Source organism: Nelumbo nucifera, chromosome 1 (genome assembly GCF_055504915.1).
Source record: "Nelumbo nucifera cultivar China Antique chromosome 1, China Antique-T2T, whole genome shotgun sequence".
Classification (NCBI taxonomy): domain Eukaryota; kingdom Viridiplantae; phylum Streptophyta; class Magnoliopsida; order Proteales; family Nelumbonaceae; genus Nelumbo; species Nelumbo nucifera.
In genome coordinates this window covers 84,091,654-84,117,799 of record NC_142649.1, presented here as the reverse complement: position 1 = coordinate 84,117,799, position 26,146 = coordinate 84,091,654, and the positions used below count along the sequence as shown (strand labels likewise).

General features: G+C 40.2%; 2 protein-coding genes across 3 annotated transcripts; both read right to left on the bottom strand.

Annotated features, from left to right (window-relative positions):
- Positions 1 to 121: 121 nt before the first annotated feature.
- Positions 122 to 6,211, bottom strand: LOC104599460 (D-amino-acid transaminase, chloroplastic-like). The gene is made up of 5 exons (XM_010262009.3): positions 5,587 to 6,211; positions 5,376 to 5,437; positions 3,621 to 3,796; positions 2,733 to 3,406; positions 122 to 2,580 (listed from the first exon to the last, which is right to left on the bottom strand). Exons 1-5 carry the CDS (start codon positions 5,822 to 5,824, stop codon positions 2,483 to 2,485), a joined length of 1,248 nt encoding a protein of 415 aa, XP_010260311.1. The 5' UTR covers positions 5,825 to 6,211; the 3' UTR covers positions 122 to 2,482.
- Positions 6,212 to 9,311: 3,100 nt separating this feature from the next.
- On the bottom strand, positions 9,312 to 25,829 carry LOC104599457 (putative aminotransferase TAT2). Of its 2 annotated transcripts, XM_019198138.2 has the most exons (8): positions 25,336 to 25,829; positions 24,839 to 25,178; positions 24,484 to 24,702; positions 19,750 to 19,809; positions 19,549 to 19,620; positions 17,135 to 17,290; positions 16,964 to 17,057; positions 9,312 to 9,729 (listed from the first exon to the last, which is right to left on the bottom strand). In XM_019198138.2, the coding sequence occupies exons 1-8, from the start codon at positions 25,602 to 25,604 to the stop codon at positions 9,608 to 9,610; spliced, it is 1,332 nt and encodes a 443-aa protein (XP_019053683.1). In that variant the 5' UTR covers positions 25,605 to 25,829; the 3' UTR covers positions 9,312 to 9,607. The 2 variants fall into 2 exon arrangements, with proteins under 2 accessions (XP_019053683.1, XP_010260307.1); XM_010262005.3 differs by lacking the exon at positions 19,549 to 19,620.
- Between the last annotated feature and the right edge of the window lie 317 nt (positions 25,830 to 26,146).

Genomic DNA, 26,146 nt, shown 5'->3' with positions numbered 1-26,146 from the left:
TTTGGTTTGGCCTAATGCAAACAAGTGTTCCTCCACGTGTTGGAGATATACAGATTATAGACTAACTAGTCCATCAGCAAATGGTTCGGCTAGACAACAGATTAACTCTACTACAATGGGTTTTGATGGTTTTTTATTCTTATCCTATTACAGCCGAGCCGCAGTATGCCAGCACACACCCATATAATCTGATTCTGATAAGGGGAAGAACATCTCTATATTAATTAGGCCTTTGTTTCTTATAACATGGGAAAGGACACGTGGTGTATGTTTAATTGGGGTTAATAGAAAAAAGTTTGTTTCTTGTAATATGGGTAGGGACAGGTGGTGTTTTATTAGGTTAGCAAAGACGAGAGAAGATTAATTGCCGGTTCTAAATACAAATCAAAACCATCTGATTTGAAAATAGATTATTTTTTAAAATTAAAACACAAAGAACATATTTTTGGGTTGCGTGTATTTTTTGTTTTTAAAACTGAAAAAAAGTTCTTAAATCTGGTTTTAAAAACATGTTTTCATGTAATTATTTAATATTATATTCTATAAATCATATAATTTATATATCAGAAAATTTGTTTTTGTTTTAAAAACCAATATTTTATTGGTTCGAAAAAATGTATTAGTTTTTGAAACAAAACCAACTTACTTTTTCCTTTCAAAACAAAAACAGAGCTCAAGAACATGTTTTTGTTCTTTTGATGATGTGGCAATTCTAAAAACAAATGAAAACAAAAAACATATTCATGTTGTAAAGTGCCCCCTAAGTTAGTAGGAAATCCCGATTCCAGCCATATTACAAGAAATTTAACTTTTCCAACAACCCAACACATAAGGGTTCGTTTGGATATTGTGAATAGAGGTCTGGAATGTTTGATTGGGCAGAATGGTTCTGATTATCATTCTTGGCAGAATGGCCATTCTGGACTCTCCCATTGGAAATGAGAATCCCATTCCAACCAACCAAATAGAAAAAGAGAAATACAAGTGACACCCCCAAACCTTATATCTCTTTATCCAATGCCAATCCTCCTTGAGAGTTGTGCATATCTTATAAAATTCAATTCCGATTTCAATTCCCTTTTGAACCAAAGGTTGGGGAATAGGCAATTCCAATTCCAATTCCAGAGGATTTTGATTCTGATTCCAACCTTGAACCAAATGGACCCTAGAATCCTACACTTCGCATTTTCTTCAAGATTTGCTGTCCCACTCCCACATTCCCATGCTTCATGTCCATCTCATTTGGTTATCCTCCTTTCCCTGGCTATCAAGTATTGGACACCAAAATGATTTCTACAGAAACATGCAAAATGAGTCCATCCAAAAGAAGAAAGAACAGAAAAGTACGGACAGGCCCAATGCAGATTTCTGAATTCCACTGCAGACCTATAAACATTCAAAATGTCAAATACCCCCACTATATACACCAAGGCCCGCCTGTGAATTAGCATCAATTCTGAGCTGGCACCCACCCTAACTGTACCTTGGGCCTAAAAATTCTGACCCTGGGCTGAACCGTCATTCTCCCAAGAAATAAAGGCATACATCATCCCGTATATCTGATTTGAAAGGGAAGGCAAGGAGATCATTTTTGTATCTGAGAAGAGAAAATGGGTGCATTTTCTTTTCTTTTTTATATATACCAAACATGACCAGGTCTATTCTACTGAGGACCAAAAATAAAGGCACTAAAATTGGAGGAAAATCATCAAATGTGGCCTAAAAGTTAGCATGAGTACAAATGAAGCTAAAACGGAAACAAAGGAAACTCGAGCTTGCCTTATCACATCATAATTTATGCTGAAACAGATGATATATTATATATATTTCCAGTAAGGCCTTGTACCAGATTGGGTGAAGATGGCACAGGAATTAGGTTAAGGGCCAAAATTTTGTTATAAAGAGAAATTTTAGTTACATCTCCCCAGTCCCAAGAACAATAACAAAGAAAACATTGCAAATCCTCAAAAAGATTTAAATCTGTCCCTGATAAATTAGAAGAGATAATTTGTTTTTGTAATGAAAATAACATCAAGATGTTAAATAAGGTGCATTGCAGGAACTGCTAAGTGTTCCCCCATCTCATGACAGTTCCAACTCAAGCAGCCTATGTAGATGCTCTGATACAGAAACCAGAATCTGTTTATATGATACTTTGGGATACCGGCAAAATCTAACATAAATGACAGGGATGTCATAAGCTATCTCATGTATCACAATATGGTATGAAATATGAACATGACAGTTTTACCTAAATTGCAAATTATAAGATATCATTTAACAAGATCAACATAAAATGTCAACAACCAAGATTGGCTCAGACTTATCATCATTGGCTATCAGAAAAGAAAAAAGACATTTAAGAGGACAAAGGCCAAAATGATCTAAGATGAAGTAATTTTGATCAAGAAAACATCAACAATGGACATGAACATTATAGAGAAAGCACTGTTTCCTTCATCTTAATCTTTTTATGTTTCCTCTACACATAAGAAATGCGTAGCCTCTGTGTCTCTGGACCTGCTAACATATCCTCCCAAAGCAGATCAGAGAGTGCAAGAGTCAGCTCTCCAACCTTTCCTGCAAAAACAAAACGAAAAATTCCATCACAAGGAGATTTTCATGGAACACAAAAGTTTAATTAAGTGGTTCACTAGGTCCACATGAAATTAGAATAGCCTACATGAGAATGCATACATAAAATTAAGGTCACGAAATTAGGAGACATTTACCATCTCCTATGGGTCGCTCATCCCACATGATGATTGGTAGTATGGGGAGACCACTTTCCACAAACATCATCTCAGCTGCACTTCTGGCTTCTTCCACTGGTATATCTGCAGTCCTGACACCTTTTAGAAGGCCCTGCTCAACCAATTTGGGTGCCAGGGCAAGAAGCCTTTTAGCGGTGCACCCACTAAGGACCTTATTGAATGAGGGTAACTTGAGCTCCTTGTTCTGGCTTATAATGGCCACATTCACATTTGGTCCCTCAGCAATATAACCTTGCTCATCCACCCAGATAGAAGCAAATGCTCCCTTCTCCTCTGCTTCCATCATTGAGAGGACATTTGGGAGGTAATTCACATTCTTCATTGTGGCGAATAGTGGTGACTTCATTGGTATAGTCGATGTTATCACCTTCACCCCTTCTTTGCACTGAGAATAGTCTTCATCAATTACAACTGCATAGAATGCAGATGTTGGGCAGCCAGAAGGTGACAACAAGAAATTCCCTGGGCCTGCACTCAACCAGTATCTCAGAGAGCCTTTTCTGCACTGTGACACTGCTATCAGTTGCACAAGAATGCTTCTTAGATCTGATCGAGGAAAGGGAGGAGAAATTTTTGCTTTTGATGCTGATCTCAGAAACCGATCCAGATGATGATCCAACTCATATAAGCATCTAGAGTAAACAACATATTCAATAAGTGACACTGTTAACAGATATGCAGGTATCTTGTGCCACACTAAAAGGTGAAGCCTTGGTTTCAGTGCTACTGATCTGGTTTGCATTACCTATGGCGTGCAACTGTGCAAGTTGGAAAACTGAAATACAGATTGCTGGCATGTAAGCTAAGGTAAGAATTAAAACTGTGAATTGGAAATACTGGATTTACCCATCAAGAATCATGGATGTATCAAAAACACCATGTCCTCTGTGAACCATGTGATCATCAATTGGAATAACCATCAGTGCTGGATCAAGTGTAATTCCACCAAAAATGCTAGAATACATTACTGGATATGGTTGCTTCTTTCCTGATTTCCATTTCCCCTGTAGTCTTTGAAGCACCTAATAATTAAATACATAAGAAAAAAACAACAACGATCATGGTTACAATCAGATGAATGCATATGATAAATGCAAGATTGATTTCTCAGGTCCATTTGAATACAAAAAAGTTTGCATGAATTGCAGGCAATTCTAATTGTTTTCCTAATCAACAGCAGATCAAGTCTTTCAGCAGAAAAGTCCTTATTCTTGAGTTGCAACTAAGGGTCATTCCATCCCAAAACTCAACAATTTAAGTGATTACTTCCCCTTCCCATCTCTCTTTTCTTTTAGCCAGTTATAGAACAAATGAATATGTTACAGAAGATAGGACATTTGGGATCATGCAATTAGTCCATGTTTTATCCAGGATTTGCCAGGTTGTATGAACTAAACCCCAAAACCATTTGCATGTTTACAGAGTTTTTTCTCTGTGCCATCATTGGCCCTCCTCATGGCCTATGGTAATGTAACAAATAATTTACACTGGTTTTTTTCAAACTGTATGCAATTTTCATCAGTTTATTAGAAAATAGGGGACTCCTTAGACTGTGCTGATTACTGTCAATTAAATCAGCCAGCCTAGGTTGACTTGATTTGCAATAAATTTAATTCATACAGTTCATGAAGATAATCCCCATCAAATAAAAAAAAATTGATGTTGATTGGAGAAGCCAGAAAGTAGCTGCAGATATACATATATGTTAAGCATATCAAGTACTTGCTTTTCTGAATATAACCACATCAGAATTTATGGCAAACTAGGTAAAGTACCATGTGTAGCAGTTACCCTGCAGTCTGCATTTGCAGAATTCCAGCTTGATACATCTAATTTTCCATTAATGCCATCTGAAACTAGAAATTTCTTATTGGTAACTCTAGTTTATCTAATTTTTTCCCACTGTGTATTCGTTCTTGTTTTCACACTTCACTGAAGAACAAGTGATAAAATGATTAGATCATAACCCAACTCTGGTTCCTTGAATCCCATAGAGGTAACTACCAATTCACCCACAAGAGTGCACGTTATGCTATGTTGCAGAAAAAAAATATTATTTTTTTTATCACTAAAAATATATTATTCGGATCACAATAATGACCTTGCAACTTCTCCAGACAACCTCTCTTGGCCTTGGACTCTCTATATAGGAATAGGAGAACCTCGGGATGAAGGAAATCTTTTTTATGCATTTTCATTTTGTAATTGAAGTCTCTAAAAACTTCAACAGATCAGCAGCTGGCATACACCCATGGATAAATAGATAAGTAAAAAGCAGGAAGAGCAATGCATAAATGGCCAATCCAGACGAACTCAGCTCTTGGACAGTCTGGACTCTGAGAACCATACAGAACCTTCATATAGCAGAGCTAAAGGCACACGGACCGTCCAGAAAAGGAACAGAGAGAAGCTACTTGGACGTTACAGTCTATCTTAACATCCTTTATTGCTAGTCAAAATAGGTCAATAATAGATAATTAAGTGACAAATTAACACAAATAATACTGTAGCTGACTAGCTTCTAAGTGTGAAACAAAGTGAGACGCGTCAGAAACAGTAGAAACTACTATAATCAGGAGAAGAGAAAATTAGAATTTTCACCTCGTCAGAGGAGGAGAAGACAGGCACCCGAAGATCGTTACCATTTTCAGCCTCAGATGCATCTTCAAAATACCACGGACAAGAATCAGATTGTGCCCAAACAATAATAAAAACCAAAAAAAAAAGTACAAGAAAAGAATCGAGGAGATCACCGTCACCATTAACCACTGTTACAATGGTTCAAACGTCAAGAAAGAAGAACAGGACTTACCTGGTTTCTGATGAGATGAGGAGACTTCCATGGAGGGAAGGGAGAAAACTTGAAGAGGAGAAGAATTAAGGAATGACAAAGGAAATAAAAAAAAACAAGAGATGACCGATGATTCGAAAGAAGGGGTGCAATTATTTTTTTGGTAAGAAAGAGAAGAGGAGTTGAGATGTGACGAAAGCGGGAGGAGGTCAAAGTGTCGAATGCTAGCCACAGTGGAGTTGCTTTTGCAAATTTGCATGTAAGAAGACTGCTCACGAATCACAACTTTGATCCTGCCTAACGACCCATATGATCTGATGATCGAATTCCTCTCTTGTAAAGCCACGTCAGCCGTTAAACTTCGATCTTTTTAATGGGTTTAAGAATCCTCTTCTCTCAAGTGACTACAGGCTTACAGTCTAACAGTCCTATGGCCCCAACTCAAAAGTCAAAACATTCTGCTCTTCCACGAACCCCTTTAATCGCTCTCTTTCGGATTGCGGATGAAAATGCCCTCGAAACGATTAAGAGAACGTTTTGACTTTTGATCAGGGACGTAGAGCTGTGAGCCTGCAACCAGTAACTAACCACTGGAGTGGGAGGGATGTTGTTAGAGTGGCCATAGGCCGACGCTTTGATCATCAACATGTTGGAATATCGAATGGTTATGTGACAAGCTACATGTTGATAGAAGATGATTATTTTATGGTTATCTCTACGTAATACTATCACACACAATCATTTATTTTAAATTATTATTTATTTATTTATTTTTTATAAAAAAAATTTATTTGATTGTTTATTTGTAAATGTTTTTATGCGTGAAGATATCAATATTGTTGGATTGTTCTGAATCCAAATTCGAGCTCTTATTGGGTTATTGGATATCCATTTGACCCAGTCTAGATTGGATGACCATGTGGCTAGATCCTTGGTCAGTATGAGACATTTGTCTCAATCTGGAGAGTTCTTAACTTGGTCTTCCCTCTAAACCTTCAAGTCGGTTAAGTTCCCTCCTCAAAAAAAGGAAGGGAACATTAGGGAAAGACCTATATATATGGCTATCACAAAGATAGCCATATGTGCAAAATCAAGATAACTTAGAAGGTCAAGCAACCTCCAAATTTCGGTCCCATCCAGATTTGACAGTTCTCTCTTGCAATTTTGTTTGAGAGCTAGGTGTCTCGGATCCTATATTGTGCAGCTACTCTTATTCTCCTTGTGTGCAGGTTTGGTATGCCAAGATCTCAGCTGTCCACCTCTACATCTACTCGGTCCTTCAGGGAGGAGGGAGTGAAGAGGATTCATTCACTATTGTCATTATGTCACTTATAGTTACTCCTTCCATTTTTTTGCTTGCTTATAGTTTTTGTTATTTCAAATTAAAATACTATTTCATTACAAGTATTACAAGTGAATTAGGGATGGCAAGTTTCTCCATTTTCCTTGTAGTAGGTGTCCGCACAGCGGGGATGGGGATGATAATTTTTCCAATTTCCCAGATTTTAGTAGGAACCCGCCTTGAGGGATGGGGAAGGGAATTTTTTCATCCTAAATTTTTCCAATTGGCTTTAAATTATTGGAATGGCCTAGAGGTGCCCACATTTTTATGATTCTCGCACTATAGTGGGTTGTGCTAGCACGACTCGTGTAGGTTGGGGTAGGGCCCAACATGAGCCCGGGCCCGTGGGCTGGGCCATCTTGTATTTTTTTTTCTTTCTTTTTTTTTTGTTTTCACTACAAAAGAAATTAAAAAAGAAAAATTAAAGGAAAAATGACAAATTCAATGATTGTAAATTGTAACAACAATTTGAAAAAAATCATCTTAAAATTTTATTTCGTATGAAAAATCAATTAATAAAATAAAAATATACACCGATTAATAAAATTGAAAAAAACAATAAAATTATAAAAATTCTATAACAAATAAAAAAATTACAAATAACTTACAATGTATAAATAAAATTGATGAAAATCTCAAAATTTACAATAATCTAAAAAATTTTATTCAAGTCCCACTAAGTGGTGATACATTGGATGACATGTCAAAGTAATGTCTTCTTTTATCTTTGCAGTTTATCTTCTATATCGAATCAATCTCTTAGATAATTGCACATCTCCAATGTTTCATTTATCATCCGACTCTTCCTTTCATCTAGCACTTTATTTCCTATACTAAAACAAAGTTTTGATGCTATTGTGGACATTGGAGGGGTTAATAGATTACGTGCCATAACAACAAGCATAGGATAATTATTTTCTTGTACTTTCCACCATGTTAAAATATCAAAATTTTCTATGTTGTACATTTAAAAGTCTACTAGATATCTTTTCAAATGGTCAGTTCCAAAACTATTATTGCTTTGACAGTAAAAAACACGTTTACATTTATTGCAAATTTCTCTAATGCCTTTTTCCGGTACATCCTTCATGGTGAAATAATTCCAAACATAACTGGTTTTCTTTTTTGGTACTCTAAAATTACTAGGGCCAACATTAAATTGGGTTTGAGAATGGGTTTAAGAGGAACCGATCATTTTAATAGACATGAAATCTAAAATTTAGAAAAAAAAATCCAACTAACCCAATAATTACACTTTAGCCCTTAGAGTTTGATATGCCGATTTGGTATCAAAACTTGAATGCAAAGCTTTTAAGTCTTCCAAATTGCAAACTTCAACTTGAGATACTTGATCAAGCCTTCCTTGTTGAAATTAAAAAAATAAATAAAAAAAAAACTTAAGAATATATGAAAATAGACTATAGAATAACGTGAAAGTATGAGAATGGGAGATTGTATTTGATTGAATGAGAATAATTGTTATTGTGATAAAAATGGGCAAGGGTTAAGGGTCAGAAATAATTGAATTAATCAAAATACCCTCATAAATTAGCTATTTATAGTTGTTAAGAAAGGAGTATTTTGGTCATTTATAAAGTTTATTTCACTTTACTTAAAATACTCCCTACACTAGTTCTTTATAGTAGGGGTATTTTTCCATTATACCCCCCTTATAACAGCTATACAACTGCCATGATCATGCCGAGCTTGGCATGTGGGCCATGCTGGCATGAGCCCTTAGGGTCGTAGGCCAAAATCCATTAACCCAACCTGACCTAGGGAGTCATAGTTGGCGAGCCATGCCTGGCACAACCTGATACGTGCCGGCCCAAGGGTGGCCCAGCCCGTTTTACACCTCTAAATGGCTAGTACAGAATTCTATTCCCACTGATATGGAGAGGATATGGAATGGCAAGATGTGACCAATAGGCAGTGAGCCATCCAATAGACGGTGTGTCATCTACACTCTACAATTACTTGCCTTCTAAGTTGGTCAATTATGATATGCCACGTTAGTTCCATACATATTGACGGAGTCCGGATCTACTCTTCATAGAGCACTCCTTACATCGACCTCACAGCATATCTTGGCCACACATGGGAGTTCCCAATATATGATGGGATGTGGCTATGAGGTCGATATGAGGAGCTTAATGAGTAGCAGACCCTAATTCATATTGGTGATTGGTCCAGAACCAATCATAACTCCACTGTTGGGTTGGGTTCGCAGGTTGGGTCAAGGAGACATAGAAGAGACGTAAATAATCAACTGGCTCGGACTCCCCCTAGGTACTCCCCAACTCCACTCCAGATGAGCCCAGTAGCTCATTCATCCATTCATCTCTTTACTTGGGCATAACCCCAAACGCAAAATAATGGTGCTTGTGCAACAGCAAACCGTGCATTTGCTCCACTATTAGATTTTTTTTTCTTTTTAATTATAAACAATTTACAAACCCTACTAAGGAAAAAAAACCATAGTTACGGTATTCAAGTGAGAATACCTCCTCTTATTGTTCAGATTCAGAGAAGCTTTAGCACAAAAACTAAAATAACGGTACCACCAAAATGGAGCAGAGAGCCAACGCGCAGTTGATTCTCTTCCAGATTGGTTGACTAGAAGTACTGTTTACTTCCTTTTATGGGGATTTTTTTTTGTGGGAGAGGGGGGGGGGAGAGAGAGAGAGATTATTGGATAGTTCATTGTGGTCGCTTGGCGTGCCTCTGGCAGAAGGATTTTATCCTCCCCATGGCTTCTTCAAGAGAAGCCGGCTCAACTGCAAAAGTGATCCGGAGCCAATTTTTTATTCCCACAGCGATTCCTGCAAGAAATGTTATTCCCAAGTGATTAAATAATAATAATAGTATAGGATAATGCGGTAACTACGAATTGGTTCTTCCGAACTCCAGCATTAAGGAAAAAAAATGTTGAAATAAGCAGCAAATCCTTGCAAAGTAGTATTACATTTTTACAAAATGTTGCTTGCATGCCTCCATGCACACACAATCAGGTTTACATGTATGTATTTTGATACCATAAGCCTGACACTACTGGAAATTACATAACCAGTTAACCACCAATCAACCGGTTATACAACCCAAGGTCAGAGTGAATATGTGAAAGAAAGAGATTTCTTTAATTGTTCATCAGACCAGGGTTTTTACTCGGCCAAGAATTATGTAGCTTGACATCATAGTTTTCATGTATCTGGCTCGATCAGCAATTATTTAATAAATTTTTTACCATGAGGTCTTACTGTTGAAACCAACAACCTCTAGTCATATATTGCTCTGGGGATTTGGTATTGTTGGCATGGACTCATCTAGCCTTAATTCTTCAAGTATTCTGGGGATAATTAACAAGTAAGAACAATACAAACTCTGTTTCTTTGACAGAAAAGTATATCAAACAAATAGGGGAATGAGAGACAGAGATACCTGGGTAGTATAGCAATCAGAAACTCAACATTATGACATGTAAGAAAAGATAGAAGCTGTTTTCTGTATGGTTATGATGATCTTCTAGAATGGAAGCTGAAGAAGAATTCTGATACATAGTTGTTGCATTTGATCTGAAATTACAATGTTGGTAATACAAGCAAAGTACCTACCCCTCCCAAGACCCCAGATAACTGGGACCATGTTGAGGGCCCGGGAATAAGATCTCGTCACGAGTCGGTCCACGGGGAAAACCTCCTGTTTTCCCTTGTTCCTTCCTGCTCGTGATGAACCTATCTTGGCACCTTCGGTGATTTGTCCAAGAGATCACCAACTCTCCTAACTCACTCTTGACTGAATAATTTGATATCTCATTCAATAATGGGGTCTCCTTAAATAGGAGATTACAAGAGTCCTAATCAAAGGGAGTCTCCTTGCTGAATAGGGAGACTTCCAGTTCTATCTTGCTAAGGATAAGATAAGCTAATCCTAATTTGATAAGCTACTAACAAGATAAGATAAGCTAAGCTAATCCTAACCTGATAAGCTATTAACAAGATAAGATAAGAGATAAGAACAAGCAAAATGAGCTAATCTAATCTAGATAAGGCTGCTGTTGCCGAACTGGGTAGGATGAGCATCACTGAATCCGTGCTGCTGCTGGCAGTGGGCCTGGGACCTGTTGCTGCCGGCAGTGATGGTACGTCTTCCCGAGGAAGGCGTCCATAACATTACTCCCCTCCTGGACTACGAGCTTGTCCTCAAGCTCGAAAGCTGGATATGTGGCTTGGAACTCTGCCAATGGGGTCCATGTGGCTTCTGTTGGTGGTAGATCACACCATTCCACCAAGACTTCAAGGATTCCACGATTGAAACGAGAGCGGGTGACAGTTTTAGGCTGGGGGACCAGTTTGCCATCTTTCAAGGGTGGCAGGGAGGGAACTTGGTCCGGGGGAACACCCGTAAATGATTTCAGCAAGGAGATGTGGAAGACATCATGAATTCGGCTAGTCTCTAGCAATTCTAGCTGGTAGGCCACACTGCCAATCCGTCGCAGAACCTTGTAGGGCCCATAGAACTTAGGGGCCAGCTTTGGGGCAGCCTTGTGGCGCAAGGAGCGCTGCCGGTAGGGCTGGAGCTTCAACCAAACAAATTGTCCTGGATCGAACGACAATTCCCGGTGGTGCTTATCATAGTAGAGCTTCATGCGGAGTTGGACCTGTTGTAAGCGAATGCGGACGTCGGCGAGGAGGGCGTTGCGGTCCTATAAGGAGTGATCGATTGCGTCCAAGCGAGTAGATCCGGGCTCATATGACAGCAAGCGGGGAGGATCCTTGCCGTAAACGACGCGAAAGGGAGTCATGCCAAGGGAGGAATGGTAGGTTGTGTTGTAGCAGTACTCGGCCCAAGGAAGCCATTCCAACCACCGTCGAGGTTGATCGCCTATGAAACAGCGGAGATACATCTCGATAGTGCGGTTAACCACTTTCGTCTGACCGTCGGTTTGTGGCCGGTAAGCTGATGAGTAGGCCAGGGTGGTGCCGTGTAGTCGAAATAACTCTTTCCAGAAGGCACTAGTGCAGACCGGGTCTCTATCGCTGACGATGGATTCCGGCAACCCATGTAAGTGAAAGATATGTGTAAAGAAGGCGAAGTGGCACTGTACGGGTGTGATAGAGGAATGAAGTGCGCGTATTTAGAGAAGCGGTCGACTACCACAAAGAGAACTGATTTTCCCCCTACCTTGGGAAGTCCCTCAATGAAGTTCATGGAGATGTCGGCCCAGATCTGTGATGGGATGGAAAGGGGCTGAAGGAGGCCTGTCGGGTGTAGGTTTTCCCATTTGTGCTATTGGCATGTGGAGCAATTCTGGACAATCTCAAATAGAAGTTTTCATACCTCGCCAATGGAAATCAGTCCGAACGCGGTGTAGTGTTTTTTGAATGCCCTCGTGGGTGGAGTTATGGATGCTGGTGATGATGGTGGGAATCAACGGGCAGTCTGCTGGAAGATGGACTCGTCCCTTATACAATACCAACCCGTTGTGAAGTGACCAATCGGGGTCGGCCGAGCCGGTCTGGATCTTCTGCAGTAAGAGCGACCATTCCGGGGACTGTGGTGTTGCCTTCTTAATGTCGTCAAACAGAGAGATCCGAGGTTGGGAAATGCTACATAGAACCATCGCGTCTTCTTCTCGCCTTGACAAGGCATCAGCTGCGCGATTAGAGGATCCCGCCTTATATTCCACCCGGAAGTCAAACCCGAGCAGTTTGCTAACCCAATGCTGCTGAGGGGAAGTGGTGAGACGCTGCTCTAACAGGTATTTGAGGCTGTAATGATCAATTTTGACAATGAACGACCACCCCCACAAATACAGCCTCTAGTGCTGGATGGCTCGGGCAAGGCCGATTAGTTCGCGCTCATAGGCTGGAAGCTTCAGATGCCGGCCGGCCAATCTATGGCTAAAGAAAGCGATCGGGTGCCCTTGCTGCTGTAGTACGGCCCCGATACCCACTCCGGAAGCATCGCACTCGACTGTAAATTCGAGGGCGAAATTAGGTAATTGCAGGATAGGGGTTGAAGACAGTGCATTTCACAGTGACAAAAAAGCTTCGTTAACTACGTCATCCCACCGGAAGGAGTTTCTCTTCAACAGGTTGTTTAATGGGGCTGCCAACACTCCATAGTTCTGTACAAATTTGGGGTAGTAACCCGTTAAACCGAGGAACCCGCGTAAGGCCTTGGCGGATTGAGGTTTGGGCCATTCTGTTATAGCCTGAATCTTGGAACTATCAACTGTTACACCCTGCCCATGGATGATGTGGCCAAGGTAAAGAACCTGTCGCTCCCCGAAGGAGCACTTGGATCGTTTCAGGAATAAGCTGTGTTGGCGTAGGAGTACAAAAACGGTCCTCAGATGGTGGACATGCTCTACCCATGATTTGCTGTAAACAAGGATATCATCAAAGAAAACTAAAACAAATTTGCGCAGATGGGGCTGGAATACCTCGTTCATTAGTGCCTGAAATGTAGATGGTGCATTGGAGAGTCCAAATGGCATGACTAAAAATTCGAAGTGGCCATGGTGGGTGCGAAAAGCAGTCTTCTTCACGTCACCGGGAGCCATGCGAACTTGGAAATATTTGAACCTGAGGTCCAACTTAGAGAAATACTGGGCACCATGCAACTCGTCCAATAGTTCGTCCACAACGGGAATAGGGAACTTATCTTTGATCGTCCGGTCATTGAGTTCTCTATAGTCAACACAAAACCTCCACGTTCCATCCTGCTTCGCCACCAACAGAACCGGTGAAGAGAAGGGGGAGTGACTTTTGCGTATGATCCCTTGGTTCAGCATCGCTGTACATTGTTTTTCTATCTCATCCTTCTGTAAGTGAGGGTAGCGATAAGGTCTGACAACGACTGGTGCTGAACCCGCCACCAAAGGAATACGATGGTCACAAGCTCGGGAAGGGGGAAGGCCCTTCGGTTCCTAGAACAGATCTGAAAACTCGGCGAGAAGTTTTTCCATGGCTGCTGGTTCTGTCTAGAGTGCATGAACCTGCAGTGTCTTTTCTTTAACCCTACAACCGTGCCATGAAACTTGCTTGCCATTCAGGTGGAAGGTCATGGTGAGTGCGCTGAAGTCCCACAAAATCGGGCCTAGGGTAATTAACCATTTGACCCCGAGAACAATATCGAACCCATCCAATGAGAGTACAAATAAATCAACAAGAATTAGTTCAGAATTGACCTGTACTAGGACGTCCTTACAAATCCCTGGACTGTGAACTTTTTCACCATTTGCGACGGCTACCTATAGTCACGGCTGGAGTTCCATTGGTAGTTTTAACTGCAGGGCTGAATGTTCACTTATGAAGTTGTGTGTGCTCCCTGAATCGACGAGAATGCGCACTAGCTGACCTGCGATCTGTGCCTGTAACTACATGGTCTGAGAGGTTTTAATACCGGTGATCACATGGAGAGAGATCTCTGGTTCGAATGTGACAGGTTCCCCTTCTTCCTCCTCTTGCTCATCTATGAGAAGGCAAAAAAGCCTCTTGCATCTATGTCCTGCCGAGTAGAGGTCATCACAATTGAAACATTGACCTCTCGCTCGGCGCTCTGCCATTTCTGCCCTGGTCAAGCGCTTGATGGGAGGAGTGACCATGTTACTGCCTATACTTGTCACTGCTCTAGAGGTGGTGGCCGTGGGAGGCTTCATTTCCCGGCTGGTAGCAGAAGAGGGGGTCGTTGTTGTTGGTCTTGGGGGCACCCACGAGTTCGGTGGACGACCCACATTAAAAATTCCGTGGATGAGCTGCAACTTGCGCTCAAATGCGTGGGCTAAGTTCATGGTTGTGACCAAATTTGGGGGATTATGCATCTCGACATCCACTCGCAGGGGTTCTGCTAACCCTGCTGTGAACATATCCACTTGCTGGTCTGGTCGCACGAAGGATGCCCTCGCGAGGAGGGTTTGGAACTGTCGCTGGTATTCAGCAACTGTTCCGGTCTGTTTAAGGTTAATTACTCGCCCGGTGGGTTGCTAGTCAATGGGGGTCCAAACCGAAGAAGGCAATAGGATTTAAACTGGGGCCAACTGAGCCCGGGTTCTTCTTGCTCTAACCGATAAAACCAAAGCTGTGCTTCTTTTGTTAAATGAAAGGCGACTAGGCTTACCTTGTCCTGGTCATTTGTCCGTTGATTCCGGAAGAACTTCTCGCAGCGATACAGCCAGCCTAGGGGGTCTCCGTTGCCGTTGTATGATGGGAACTCCAGCCTGCTGTACTTGGGGATGATGGCTGCTCCATGGCCGACGGACTGCTGTTCGTCGGAAGACTCCGGCAGATCTGGCCGGCGATCGTTAGCTGCTGTCCCTCCGTCAGAGTTCCTTTCCCTGCTGGAAAAAAACATCTCCATTAGTCATCACAGTTCTCGCACTTCACCTTTGATCTCACGAACTTCGGAGCTGGTCTCCACGAGTTGGTGCTCGAGGTCATGGACCCTGGAAGGTAGCTGCTCCAGATCTCCCATGACGCCTTGCTCTGATACCAAGTTGTTGAGGGCCCGGGAATAGGATCTCGTCACGGGTCGGTCCACGGGGAAAACCTCCTGTTTTCCCTTGTTCCTTCCTGCTCGTGATGAACCTATCTTGGCACCTTCGGTGATTTGTCCAAGAGATCACCAACTCTCCTAACTCACTCTTGACTGAATAATTTGATATCTCATTCAATAATGGGGTCTCCTTAAATAGGAGATTACAAGAGTCCTAATCAAAGGGAGTCTCCTTGCTGAATAGGGAGACTTCCAGTTCTATCTTGCTAAGGATAAGATAAGCTAATCCTAATCTGATAAGCTACTAACAAGATAAGATAAGCTAAGCTAATCCTAATCTGATAAGCTATTAACAAGATAAGATAAGAGATAAGAACAAGCAAAATGAGCTAATCTAATATAGATAAGGCTGCCGTTGCCGAACTGGGTAGGATGAGCATCACTGAATCCGTGCTGCTGCTGGCGGTGGGCCCGGGGCCTGTTGTTGCCGGCGGCGATGGTACGTCTTCCCGAGGAAGGCATCCATAACAGACCAACATTGGGTAATGGCCCTTTTTTTTCATGACCTATGGCAGGTTGTACTTTGGCAGCCGATTTTCTGATAACCCTGGCTCAGATGGGATCAGGAATCAAATCTCAGATGTGGAAAACAACATTTTTCAAGGCCTTCAGTGGCCTGATTGGAGAGAACATTTCTAAGATGGAGGAGATGGCCTTCTCTCATGGCCTTGGAGGACCCATAGTTCAGTCACTTGAATCATTTATGACAAAAGGGGAACCACATAACACCATCAACTGGGGCAATTAGGCCAGCAAGGATCACATGTCATGTCCCTGTCCCTTGATGCCCTTCATTATCAGAAATGCATTTCTTCTAGGGTGGATAATTCAGCTGATGAGCAAGGGGTGGAATTGTGTGGTAACTCTTATTCCTGACGCAAAGATTCCATAGCTGAAATGGTTTCTACATCTTGAGGGATGGACTCACATCTTTTGGCTGATGTCCATCTGTTTTTGGCTACACAAATATGGGAGTGGGGATGAGGAGGGTAAAGGCAGGATTCAATCCCAGGTCAGTGGGTATCCACTGACTTCACCAGCTGGCATTAGTTTATGCCTATTGGTTTTATCCTTCCTGTTTTCCAATTAATATAACTGTGTTTACTGTCCACTAAAAGAACAACAAGATGAAAAGAAATTACAAACAAGTTGGATAGATGAACAATATTACCACTTCTGGAAGCTGTCATTGTGCCCCAACATAGGTTTCTATATGGCTCTTATTAGCATGTTCTCATATGTACAACATTGCACAATAATTGGACTATGCCTTCACAGAGAACATGTGGTTGTGAACAGAAAGACAAGAGGCTGAAAGGGGAGGAATATGGAGCCATATTTAATTGCCATTAACCCATTAAAACAGAGTAATACATTGGGAGAAAATTGGGATCAACCACCTTAAGTACATGAATAATGCATACATGATTAGCATGGTAACGAATAGTGGTAAGCAGATAACTAATCTTTGTATAGAAAGTTGGTAAATTTTCCACACACCTGGCAAAACAATCACACATTCCTCTTTGGCCAGCTTGTAGCAGAAGTCTATATCATCATTTATGTCTTCTAGAAGTGACAGATTCAGTTTCACCTGCATTGCAGAAGGATAAATAAGAAAGTTTACAATGTATTTTAAAAAACACATCCCAGGTATCTCTATGTCCTCACCATTAGAAACATGGAACCCTCTGGTTTTTGGGGGCAAGTAATGCAATCAATCTCCTTTATTTTCTCGTAACAAATATCTGAAGACTGCCTCAATATATTTATGATCTTCCTAAAGAAATCCTTATTAGTCTTTTCAAGGATTTGAGGAAGTGCACCCTGATGCATCAAACATTTCATTAAACAACATTAAAGAAAGGTAAGAATGTTTGCATTGCCATGCTAAATACGTGAACTAAATTTACCAATTCGAGCTTAAATTTGGATATTTTACCCATGCAAGGAACCATGACTACAGTTGTTCAAAGTCATTCTTCCCAAAGTCATGATAGATATGAAAGTGGTATTGCTAAGGAACATGCCAGATGCTATAAACATTGATCTTAAAAACGATTTAACCACTAATAAATACTATTGTACTTCGTATACTGATTATTAAGAAGAAATTGTCATAGGAAAACAAATTTACTGAAAGAGAAATATACATACATATATGTATATGTCTGTATTGTTGGGGAGGGGTTCTTAGGTTTTCAGTATGATCAATAAATTTCTGTTAGAGCCCCCACAGAAAATCTAAGTTATATCTGTAATTGCCCACTCTCAATTCCCTTAATTATTAGGAATTGTAGTTGCCACATTTCAATTATCAAAGAAGTTAATCATATTTTAGAAATCCTGGAAACGTGGGGCACAAAAAGAAGAAAAAGACCAGATTTTCCTTTTCTCTCAATTTTGAGCTGGCCAATCTAGTTAGTGCATCAATTTTCCTTCTCATACTCAAATGCTCAGACCTTCTCTCAATTTTCCTTCTCCCTTTGTATGTCAGTTTTTTTTTTTTTCGAAAAGGTATGGCATCATTTTATTAATTGGTGTTCTGACAGACTTCATCTAGCTGTGAGGATTTGCCATTAAAGACCCTGATTTTTTTTTTTTTTTGAGAGAGAGAGAGAGGTAATAAGAAAGCAGAAATGTACATAAGAGAATGTACACTGCAAAAGGATAACAAAAGGCCCATGCAAGAGTCAAGACAGTCAAGTATTTCTACACAAATATTCCCTAGCTTTAGCAAGATTATCAGCTAATGAATTTGTTCTCTTGGAACCCATCTCAAAGTTGATTGCAAACTGTAGATGATATCTCTAGCTTCAAAAAGATAGTGTCAATTCTCTAAGGTCCTATACCTTGTAGGCCTAACCACTTGATAATATTTATTGAGTCTCCCTAACGACAAAAGACCCTGCTGTTTCTTTCCATCCAGATGCATCAAAGAGTAGCTGCATATTAAAGACCCTACTGTTTCTCTTCATACGTCTGTTGGAGCAAACCTACTTCCCGTTCTCCATTGAAAGAGGTAAGATTATATTTATCCAATACAGCTTCTTATGTATTCAATCTTCTATACTTATGTTAACTATATCCATTTACTGATGGGATTAATCATATAACTCTAAGAACTTTTTAAGCTTATTTTATTGTTAGAGTTTAATTGATAACATTGTATTCCAGATTCTTTGTTATTATATAATCTTTGATTATATCCAAGACATTTACTTCCTGCTTTTGATCTACTCCTTTTCTTTAAGTCTATATCCTTCCATAGACGTTTGTACAACCTAACCATTGATTTTAAGATTTAAACTTTATATTATATTTAAAGATAAAAAACTAAAAAAATGAAAAATTCCAATCACATAACTAAAATAATATTTATTGTAATTCACTTAATTAATTAATATATATATATATATATATATGTGTGTGTGTGTGTGTGTACGATCAATATTGAATTTATATACAATGGCCCCTCAAGGCAAATTCCTGGTTCTGTCTATCTGCAGACACAACTTTTGGCAAGTGAAATGGATAAGGGTTCTTGGATCTTGGACCTATGAGAACTGGGTGTTCATCCTGAAAACCGAAGATTTAGCCTCTACTCTATGCATATTTAGGGGGAAAAGATTCATAAACAACCCTGCCTAAAAAACACATCCACTAAAAGGCAATCTTCCAACCCAATGGAAGAGAAAGCTTTAGAAAATGGACCAAGCATATGTCCTATGTTCGATAAGAAACTGCAAAGTACAACAAACAATCAACCAAATGCATGAAAAACTGGACCAGGTAAAATTTTACCTGGTTCAGTGGTTCTACTAAACAAATGGAGAATAAGAGAGTAGGTTGTTATGAATTATGATGTTGATATTGAAGCCTTGAGTTCCTTCTTATATTTGACGCACTGATTCCATATCGGTATGGGATCATTAGCATATTGTGTGCATCAAATAGTTTACATCCAGAAGCTCCTAAAATTTACTAAAGAACAGAATTAAGAAGCATTAATTAAAAGGGCAGCCCAGTGCATGAGGCTCCCACCAATGTGGGGTCTGTGGAGGGACAGATGTAAGCAGCCTTACCCCTTGCAGACACATAGAGGCTGTTTCCAAGATTTGAACCCTTGTTGCCCAGGTCGTAATGGAGCAACCCAACTGTTGCACCAAGGCCCACCCTCAATTAAGCAACCTTAGTTATCCAACAAAAAACTTATGGTAGTATTAGAAATAAAATTTTGAAGGATACATATGTTCTTCAAATTTAAACTATAATTAGATACAAACCTGAATAAAAGTTACAGGGTCAGAGGAGATATTGAGACAACCTTTAATGCCGTCAACAATCTGAGAAGAAAGGCAAGGGAAGTTAGAATTGGTCATGCATAATTTCAAGTGTCAACAATGAATACAATGAAAATTGGCATATCTTTATTGCCTTCTCCCTTTTAGTCCTTTAAAAGAAGATACAGAGCATGTTCTACGTAAAAATATTCATTGGTGTGAAGGAAAATTACAAGTACAAAGTATAATTGAATATTTCAAGTGAACAGACATTTCATCTCCCCTAAGAATTTATTTATTTCCTAACAATACACAATGACTGCCTGAACACACTGAAAGGAAACAGAGCTTGACAGGTGATGAATTATATTACAGATACCTGGATAGCATCACATAATGGATGGATGAAACCCCCATACTGTGAATGATCCTTCATATTTGTTACAAAAGATAAATGCATGCATGTTAATCAAGTCATAATCCCTGATCAGCAACCCAAACACTAAATCCTCTTCACCAAACAACAGCAGCAACAACAATCCCCATACTGTGAATGATCCTTCATATTTGTTAAAAAAGATATATGCATGCATGTTAATCAAGTCATAATCCCTGATCAGCAACCCAAACACCAAAGCCTCTTCACCAAACAACAACTGAAAACAATGCAAGAAATTGGAAATGAAATCCGATAATGAATGTATTCAGAAGATAAATATTTATACAGTTACAGAGCAGATGGAGCCACTTGTCTAATAGACTTCTAACAGACTCCCACTTGTCTAACTGTTCCAGAACATTCTTTGTAACAAATTTAGAACTGTCCAGCTGGCTAGTCTAATACCCCCCTCTCAAGTTGGTGCATGAAGAAGAGTTGTAATGCCCAACTTGCCCGATAAGAAGGTAAATTGATCAATACCCAGAGCCTTGGTGAATAAATCTGCTAGCTGGAACTTGCTAGATATGTGAAAGGTCTGGATATCGCCACATTGAATGTGTTCACGAATGAAGTGGCAATCTATGTCGATATGCTTTGTTCGTTCGTGAAATACGGGATTTGCTGCTATATGGAGGGCTGCTTGACTGTCACAATGGAGTTGCATTGATACTGTAAACGGGATGTCTAGGTCTCGGAAAAGGCGTTTCAACCATAATAATTCAGTGGTTGCTACAGCCATGACACAGTATTCAGCCTCAGCCGAGGACCTAGAACCATGTGTTGTTTCTTCATCTTCCATGAAATGGGCGAATTGCCAAGCATGATGATGTATCCCGTAGTAGAGAGGCAAGTGAGTGGGCAATTGGCCCAGTTAGAATCACAATAAGCCTTCTATATGAAGTTATTATCAGATGGGAGGAGAATGCCATGAAGCAGTGAGGACTTAAGGTATCAAAGAATGCATAGAGCAGCATCAAGGTGCTCTTGACACGGGGCACTCAAAAACTGAGAAAGTACATGGACAGCAAAGCTGATTTCTGGGTGGGTAATGGTGAGATAAACCAATAGTCCAACAAGACGGCGATAAGACGAAGGATTTGTAAGGAAAGGACTTGAATCATCAACAAAATGCCGTTGTTGTTCCATTGGAGATGAACACGGCTTGCAACGCAGCATGTTGGTTTCTTGTAAGATGTCCATGAGGTATTTGTGTTGGGAAAGAAAATTGCCCTTGGTAGACCGTTGGACTGAAATTCCAAGAAAATAGGTCAAGGTACCTAAATCTTTGAGAGAAAAGCAATTATTGAGATATTGTTTAAATGAGGCAATCAACTCAAGAGCATCCCCAGTGATGATACGATCATCTACATAAACTAGGACAGCCAGGTAATGACCATCATGTCATAAGAAAAATAACGAGTGGTCAGCAGCTGATTGGGAGAACCCATAGTCCCGAACAGCGGGGTGAATTTTTCAAACCACATATGGGAAGCTTGCTGAAGACCATACAGTGATTTATGAATCCTACAAACTCGACGATCACTAGTAGGGGTGTAAACGGATCGAATTCGAATCGGATCAGGTAATATCCAAATTCGAATCTGATTAGAAAATTCGATATCCGAATTCGATTCAATATCTGACGGATATTGAAAATTAATATTCAAATTCGAATCCGATTAAATATTTGAATATTCGATTCGATTTGAATTCAACTAATTAATTATTTTAGGCAATTAATAAATATATAAAATAAATATTTTATTTATATAAACATATAAATTATTTATATAATTTAATTATTATAGATATAAATTATATAAAACATTTAAAAATTTTATATATTATATATAAGAATTAAATAATCGATCAAATTCGGATATTTATCGAATTGAATCAGGTCATATCCAAATTCAAATCCCATTAGCTATTCGGTATGAATAGGATATCCAAATTCGACCGATTAGGTATTCAAATTATCCGAATTCGATTCGATTATACCAAATCTCGAATTTGAAATTGGATTTTCGAATACCGTTGACACCCCTAATCACTGGGAGAGGAGAAACCAAGTGGAATCACCATGTAAACTTCCTCATGAAGGTGCCCGTGCAAAAAAGCATTGTTCATGTCAAGTTGATGAAGTTCCCATCCTTTAACAGCAACAAGTGAGAGTAAACAACGAACAGTCACAAGTTTGGCAATCGGTGCATAAGTCTCGTGAAAATCCAAGCCTTCCACTAGGGTATAACCTTTGGCAACCAATCGCGCTTTATAGCAGTCAATAGTTCCGTCAGAATGGTATTTATCTTATAAACCCAACGTGAACCAATGGGTTTCTTGCCAGGTGGTAGGTCCACCAAAGTCCATGTATTATTTCTCTCTGATACTGTCATTTACCATAGCATGCTGCCAATTGGGGTCATTGACTGCCTCTGAGAAGGATTGAAGCTATGTATGAGAAGAGACATGGTTAAGGAATGTGACATGAGATGGGGAAAGTCCATCATAATGTAAAAATTGAGAAATATGGTGGGGTTCTAGTTATGTGGTTTGGGAGTTATTAAATATGTAGTCATGGAGCCGGATGGGTGGCTTACAAGTGCGTTGGGGTCTAGTGGATGGTTCTAGTAGGTGGAGTTCTAGTGAGTGTGTTGGTTCCGTGGACCCAATAGGTTCAGTGGGCATAGTGGTATGATGATTGTCAATGCAGCATGATGGTTCAGGAAGAATGATGTCATCAATGAGTGGAGGTAAAGAAAATGTAGGAGTGTTGGAAATAGTTGGTTGTTGGTTCTCAAAAGGGAATTTTGTCTCATAAAAAAACACATCCCGTGACACAAATATGTGCTTAGAAGATAGATAATATAGCTTGTATCCCTTTTGACCAAATGGATAGCCTAGAAATATGCATTTAGATGCACGATCAGCAAACTTGTCTTGTGATTTGGAGTGTTCATGGGTATAGCATAAGCACCCAAACACTCGTAAATGAACATAAGACGGTGATATGACCCAGAAATTTGACACGAAGTTCACAGACTTACAGCAGCGTTCACACACTCGAACATCAACAAAAGAAACTAGTATTCATTCAGCTGAAAACATTAACAGTTGGTCGGTTCTTCGAGAGACCGCCGGCTCTCCCAAACACTCACAATATTCTTTACTCCAAGAAAACATACCACCCCCATCCCCCAAAGCCCCTTCTTATACTCTACTGATAGCATAACTGACTCCCTCTATAAATGCCCAGCTGGCCTAGTTATAAATGCCCAAAAACTCTTTTTATTCATAACTGACATAGCTATAAATGCCCCAAGACTCACCTTATTCCCTCCAGCTATAATTGCCCTCATGTGAATAATTGTTCAATTATTTCCCCCCCTTAGCTGATTGTTGACCTTTCCTCTTCCTGGCATTAATTGGGGCCTATCAGACGGCACCCAATCAAAGAGGACTTCATATGGTGATTTCCCTTGAAGTACCGGTGTGGGAGTGAAGTTGATAAGGTATGCTGCTGTCAATACACATTCCCCCCACAATTGAATAGGAAGAGATGCTTGAAAACGTAAGGCTCGGGCCACTTCCAAGAGATGACGATTCTTGTGTTCAACAACGCCATTTTGTTGTGGCGTGTCAGCGCAAGAGCGTTAATGCAGAATACTATGCTGAGCCAAATAATCTTGCAATGGGCTAGACACAAATTCACGTCCATTATCAGAACGGATCACATGTTGTGGACTGACTCCATATGGTTGCAGCGGATTGATTCAGAAAAGAAAAAAGAAAAGAAGATATCAGGCTACTTCACCGCTGGCTCTGATACCATGAAAACAAAGCAAGAAATTGGAAATGAAATCCGATAATGAATGTATTCAGAAATAAGTATTTATAGAGTTACAGAGCAGATGGAGCCACTTGTCTAACAGACTCCCGCTTGTCTAACTGTTCCAGAACATTCTTTGTAACAAATTTAGAACTGTCCAGCTGGCTAGTCTAATAGCAACAATAATAGATTGCAAGGTTAGCACTGAACTTTTGACCTAGGAAATCTGGCAGGGATAAAAAAAATGTCACTCTTAAACTCTTGAACAGGTAAATACTTGAGGAGCCAAAGGTAAGGGAGAAGAGAAAATCCCTACCCTCTAAAACGAAAAGAACTTTTCTCAACTAAGCATCTTCTGAATATGCTGAATGTTCTATGACAATGCCTACTAAAATATTAATCAAAACTAATTGAAGCAATACTTGATCATTGCCATTAAATGTTCTGAAAAGGAGTCAGATATACAAACCTTAGTCTTTTTAAGGATTTCACTTGGATCACTTGTCACAAGCCAACCAACTCTCCAACCAGGCACTATCCATCTCTTTGATATAGAGCCAATAGTAAGGACAGGAACTGTTGATCCAAATATTCCCATCGGCACAAAAGGTTTGCTTCCAAAAGCGAGATGATCATAAACTTCATCTGCAATCACCAGAATTCCACGTTTCTTTGCAGTCTCAGCAACCTAAACACAAAGGAACAGCAGATATTAACATCACATCCAACCGAATTTCTCCCTAAGATGCTAAATAAGAACCCAATTTCTCATCAGAAATAAGTATATAGACTAATGCCAGATCCTATACAAGTATATAACTCACCTTCTCCAAGTGTTGATAACTGAAGACATTCCCACAAGGATTTCCTGGGTTTATTATAACCATTGCAGCTGTGTTCTCATCTGCAAGCGCTTCTACGGCATCAAGATCAATCTCCCAACCCTTTTCAGGGAGAAGATCAAAATGCCGAACTTCCAGATGGCTAAAAGCTGCACGAGCTTCATAATACGGGAACCCTGGTCTTGGAAGCAAAATATTTGCACCAGGGCGAGCGAGGACGGTTAGAGAAATCTCAATGGCTTGTGTAGCACCAAGAGTGAGGAAAACATCGTCCGGTGATAGCTTGTATGGGAGATCAAGAGAAAGATATTCAGCAATGGCTCTGTTCAGGGAGAATAGTATACATCAATTAAAAGAGTACACCTCGTTGATACGTCTCTATTTAATTAGAACCATACAATTCCCAAATAGAACACAGTAGTATGTTAAGTTGTAAACCAATAGAAGAAAATCACAAATTTGCCTAAAAAGTTGGTTACCTTCTTGCAGGAAGAATTCCAACGGTGGGAGAATAATGATTGAACTTGGCGGAACGAACAGCCTCAACAATGGCGTCCTCGGCAACCTCAGACGTACGAAAGCAGGGAAACTTAGATGGATCGCCATGGCCGAGAGGGATGGTGGACCTAGGATCTTCAGGATCAACTGCCGCCATGACCATATTGAGAACGCCTCTAACGGTGATGCCTGAGGCTGTGTTGAGTTCCTGATTGGCTACGAAACCCCATCTCTTGGTCCCGTTCTTCATCCTCTCCTGCGCTTCTTGCCCTTTCGTAATCGTCGCTCCACCCGAAACGAAAGGCCTGGTTGTTTTTGTTCTTCCAAAGGTTTTAACGTGGCAGACGATGAAATTGTGAATACAGACGGTGACCGCAACGATCAAACTAGCACGACGACAATGAGTGGAACAAGTGTAATTTTGTCAGCATGGAAGTTCACAGCGGCCACGTAACTTTGTCTTGGTGCCCAACACCATACGCTGTTGAGACATTGGCCATGCTTTTAAGCTTTTGTTTTGTTTTTAGTCAAAATAAATTAAAATGTAATTACTAATTTATCTATTTTCATTGTAACGTCTCATTCCCAAAATTTTTCGGATACGTTTAACACGAACTTACCTCTCCCTCCACTCCATCATTCCCGCTATTATTCTCTTCCCCTCTCCCTCCCTACTGCCCCTTCACCTTCATTGACATCAAACCACGAAATTCATTCACTGTCATCGGAGACAATTCCGCACCCTCGCCGTCCCTCTTTCTTCTCTTCTCCTCCCTCCCCACCGCCCCTTCA